We start from the raw sequence: 5,233 nt of genomic DNA on the forward strand, positions 1-5,233 counted from the left end.
AGAAAATGCACTTGACTTGGAATTAATGTACTGTATGCATTCAAAAGTGCTGAATAAATGTTTTATGGACCCATAATAGTGATTATTATTTAAGTTAAGTTTTGCAATAATCATGTCTTTTTCCATAATCAGGTAGCTGAACAACATTGGTAAAAAATGTATAAATTATATATATATATATATATATTTCTATTAATCATTTTCGGCCTTTCGGCATTCGGTTTTCGGCCAACTGTTTCCTATTTTCGGTATCGGTTTCGGCCAAGAATTTCCCATTCGGTGCACCCCTAATATTAAGTGTACAGTTAATATAAATATACACCTCCTTTGCTTCGGCATCTCCTCATATTATCCATATTCTTTAATGTCATATAAAGATGTGGTCCCCAGTGCTTCTCTGCAGTCTGACTGCTCATCCAGCTGAACCTGAGTCCGAGTGATCACTTTATGTGTCATGAGACAATCTGTGCAGAAAACTGGATCAAAATATATGGTTTTTGAGAGAGGGTGTGATGTGATTATACTCTGTTCAGTCCATGTGGATCAGAATTAGAGAAACGATTTAAAGAGCTGAGTGTTGGATTTCATTTTTTCTATATTTATGTTGCATTATATTTAGAACAAGTTTTTATTGTTTATTTAACTCATAAATTACTCAAGATTGCAAATGATCTGATTCATAGGAGAATATCTATAATCCTGAAACATCCTTGATGTTACTTTAGACTTACTGCACACAACATGACAAAATAACACTTAGGTGTGATGAGATGCAGACAGCTGAGCAATCATTTTTCAAAGACTTTTCTTTTGAAATGAAATGGGACAAATATATTAAGATAAAGAGCCAGCATGTGAACATAACCCATGGAATGTAAACAATAAATGCACTTAAATTATGCAAAACAAGAAACATAATTTCAACACCACAATATAGGTTTTGCGTTGAAAAGCAAAATAAATAAGACTTTAAGTTAACAAAAGTTACAAAAGCTGCTTGCTGCCGGGTCTGCAGCAACAGAGCGTCTCTGGACCATTTCTCCACAAACACACACCATAAAAGTCTTGATTTCCCCTGCCGCTCAGTCAGCTGGCGTGCAAGGTCGACCTACAAACACATTGTCATCAAGGCAACTCTGATAGATACAATCAAACAGTAATCAAAGGTAACCTTTTCACCTCTCTGTTTACATCACAATAGAAGTAGATAGCACACAGGATTTAAACAGTGTAGGAATTTCCACACCACGACCAAATGCAGTACAGCAGTCTCAGATTAGGCAAACATGCACAATGACATATTAACACTCTTTTCTAAATAATTTCCTTATCATTTGATAGCTGTGCTGCTCCTAAACTAATGATCTTAGTGTAAACATATTTTAATTTATAACTGCTGACTCTGAGGTCATGAACCACTCTTTCAACACCATTTTGCTTTGTATAGAGATAAGATCACTAAACAAACTGAAAAAGGTTATTACAGTCAGAGGCTTAGTGAAGAGGAGTAGACCCACTGTGTGCTGACACCATCAGCAGTTAGCATGGCTAATGCTACTGATCCCAGATGTTTCAGAGGCAGTACCACTAGAAGGCTCCTCTAGTGGAAGATAACCACTAACTTACTAATCGAGCTGCTCATGGTGTTAACTCAGTGAAACTTGATTTCTGCTGGCCATTTAGCCAATAAGGCAACATACGTACTTATAGAATGCCAAAAATGTTTCTCTCCCTCCATTTGTCTCCTCTCCGCTAGCCTCATTAAAGCTACTGGATAGCATAAACCGAGCTGATGGCCATCATGAATGCAAAGTAAAGCAACGTTTCTCTAGCATTATAACACAGCATGAACACAGACACAGATCACATATATCAACCTATACAAAAACGATATCTAGAAACATCTAGAAATGTTTTAGCTATCATATCAATATCATAAAACTGTATATTACCTGTTGGTAAAAGGCTAGGCAAGGTGTTAGCAATACTAGGTTAGGGTAACTCTAACACCAATTTTGGTAACTAGAGAGTCAGTGGAGTACCTAAACTTTTTGTTGCTGATGTTTAGTTTAGCTATATCTGAGCCAGACAGTTAATATGGCTGACAAATACAATCAGGTGGCCACAGCCATGCAACCAATCAAGTAATCAATCAGTGACAGCATACAGTACTCAGCCTCTTACTCGTGGAAAAGAGGCTGCTTACACAGGTGGAGGGCCCTGATATGACTGGCATCACTCTAAACTGTTGCAAGGAACAAAAATAAGCCAGTTGTGAAAAAATAACTTTGCTATCCTAAAAAAGTACTCCAGTCATGCACAGGTTATACAACATTAATCTTAAGATTTTATCAGGCTACAGAGAATTGGTATACAACAGTATACAGCAGTAACAATGGCAACAAATAAAAGACTTAAAAAAAATAACAATAAAACAAAAAAGGAGTCAGCTAAAACTGGACGAACACTGAGCAGCGCTACAACTGCTTGGATGAGAAATGCAATATGCACAAAGTTGGGTACTCTTACCCGGCTGGGTTCAGGGAGGAACTGGAACACTATGTTTGAATGTTCGAAAGCGACTTGTATCTCAACTGTTTAAAAAGTCTAGTTGTGATAATGGAGTTTCTGCTTTATTTACAACAAATATTGTGCTAGTTTGTTGTTTTTGGACTGGAGAGAAAAAATCTGATCCTCGTCATAGATTTTTCCAGGTCTCCCTTGAAAAAGAGATCGTTGATCTAAATGGGATTTTCACCTGGTTAAATAAAGGCTACAAACAAACAATAAGACCATCCGTCCCCATTAAACTCAGCCCTGCAGTAAACCATCCCTACTCGTCTGTGACGGACAGCCGGCTGAAGATGGGAAGGCGCCGGCCCTCGAAGCTCGGAGACTCGGTGCCACTGGAGGCCGAGCTGAGGGAGCAGGAGGAGGTGTAGCTCTCCTCGGAGAGGGACTCCGCCGAGGAGCAGCGCTGCAGACTGTGCAGGGAGACGGGCAGCTGCTGGGGGAGGAGGTAGGGGAGGTTTGGGTTCTTGGAGGTGAAAGTGGAGGCGGCAAACTTGGAGCTGATAGAGTCGGTCACCGCGTAGAACCGCAGAGACGAGTCCCCGCTGTCCCCACCCAGCTCTGGGACCCCAGAGCTGGGGTAGGGACACTGCTTCAGGGACCCCAGCTCAGGGAAGAGGGGGGAGAGGAGCTCTGGGCTCCCTGTGGAGGAGGGAGGGGGGGAGACTGAGGAGGCCCGGGTGAAGAGGAAGGAGGAAGGCTGCGACTCCTCCACCGGTTGGAAAGTCTGTGGAGAGGAGGAGAAGCCTGCAAAGCTGACGCTGTGACGCAGCAGAGGGGGCCTCATCCTGGGTTTCTGTGAAGGGCCCCCGCCGTCCAGCATCTCGTCTGCGTTGTGGATGAAGTGGCAGCGGGCGCCGTACGGGCAGAAGCCGATGGTGTGGAAGGTGCGGCATGGCTCCGTCTTGTACTTGGGGTGCCGGCTCAGGCCCCTCATCTCGTCCATGCCGTGGGCAAACTGACACTTGGCCCCGTACTTGCAGGTCCCGTTTTCTTCGTAGGTGCGGCAGAGTTCGGTCTTGTACCGGGTGGAGATGTGAGGGGGGGATACTGGGGATATGGTGTCAGAGGGGGAGGCAATGGAAGAGAGAGAGGTGTTGCTGAGGCAGAAGCCTGGTGGGGGGAGCAGCACCTTGGGGGTCAAGTTAGCCAGTTTGTCCTCTCTGGCTGCCAGGCTGTGGCCCTCGATCATGCTGACCGAGCGGTCCACTCTGAAGGGGATGTGACTGAGCGAGGAGCGGGGGAGCTGACCGTCCTGGCTCCACTGCTTGGGGGGGGCCATGTTGAACCCCCACCCGGCTGAGTCAGCCACCTCAGAGTTGCTGCTGCTGCTGCTGTTGAACTTGGAGTTGGGGAGGGTCACCGGGCACAGGGAGTGGCGGCGCTGGAAGCCCAGGACCCTCTGGTTCTGGTTCTGTGGTGGCAGGGAGCCGGGTAGAGGGCCATTCTGTCACACAAAAGAGAGGAGAAGAATAGATTTGAGCTTTATGCATTCCTGGAGCACTGGAGCGAGGCAGGGCCAAGCCGAGCTGAAGGGAGATTTCAAAGCTGCAGCTAAAGCAACTGAGAACATTTTATTAAGAAGTACGATTGTTTTTTAACTTGAGAAAAATATATGAAACCACAAAACTGTTCTTGCAGTTTAAGATTTGGTGTCAGATTTTCTGTTAAAAAAAGCTGCCCACTCTACATTTCCAGTTTTCACAAGTTCACAATGTTTTAAGAGAGACTCACTCCAATCTAGATTCACCCCAAAACTGAAAGGACTTATTCCTATGGGCCGTATTCCTACAGTTTAGATACATCCAAAAACCACTTCATCTATATGTAAATTACTTCTACTACTTTTTATCCCTGCATTTTATTATTCTACTGAATAAGATGTTACATGACTTTTCCCTAGTTTTGTCTGCCGAGCCAGAGCTCATCACAGTTGGATGCAGAAAGTTAGTCAATACTTGTAAATAGTGTGAATTGTGATTTGTTGCTCTCACCTTGAAGAACTCCTCATCCTGTTCCAGGAAAGGCGTTAAAAAGTCGGAGGGCATGGTTCGCTCAAATGTCCTCGCTGAGTGAAGGGGCTGGGGTCTGGTCCCTCAGTGCAGGAAGGCTGGGGGGGAGAGAAAGAATACAGAGCCTGGCCTCTAAGGAGCTGAGCCGGCACAGAAAGGGTTTCAGGGCCCGGAGAGCCTCGGAGAGTTCCGTCCCTTGAAGGTCGTTCTTTGGCGGTCAGGAGAAACTGCTCTCCCAGAGCGGAAAGAGGTGTTTGTAGGGAAGGGGAGAGAAGTGAAGAAGTAGTCCGGTCCGTTGAGAGGGAGTCAGTGAGGGGGGAGGGAGAGCAACGTGACCCTTTGGAAGAAATTTCCTCCACCATCTGTTGGAATCTGCTTAAATAGTTGGGGAAACCCCCCCCCCCCATACATACCCACCCCCTCCCTGTGTTCTTCAGGGGGCAGGGCAGGGAGTGTGTGTGTGTGTGTGTTAATGTGTGTTAAAGTGTGTGTGTTGGGGGGATGGGGTCCTGCATTGTAATAGTGTGCTGGGGGGCAGGGTGGGCACAGAAAGAAGAGGGGGAGCCGAATTAAGCTACTTTTCTACCCATTCATTACCAAATCCTTAAAGATGCATTCTTCTCTCTCTAACCGCCCCCCCCTCACTTTGT

The 5,233-nt window shown here is 45.4% G+C and overlaps 1 protein-coding gene across 1 annotated transcript; it reads right to left on the reverse strand.

Annotated features, from left to right (window-relative positions):
- Nucleotides 1-404: 404 nt before the first annotated feature.
- Nucleotides 405-4,619, reverse strand: LOC307037220 (mRNA decay activator protein ZFP36L1; the record flags this gene model as incomplete). Its single annotated transcript, XM_079677999.1, has 2 exons — nucleotides 405-4,018; nucleotides 4,566-4,619. The coding sequence occupies 2 exons, from the start codon at nucleotides 4,617-4,619 to the stop codon at nucleotides 2,834-2,836; spliced, it is 1,239 nt and encodes a 412-aa protein (XP_079534125.1). The 3' UTR covers nucleotides 405-2,833.
- Nucleotides 4,620-5,233: the final 614 nt, after the last annotated feature.

This window comes from Notothenia rossii, assembly GCF_949606895.1.
Source record: "Notothenia rossii genome assembly, chromosome: 4".
Classification (NCBI taxonomy): Eukaryota; Metazoa; Chordata; class Actinopteri; order Perciformes; family Nototheniidae; genus Notothenia; species Notothenia rossii.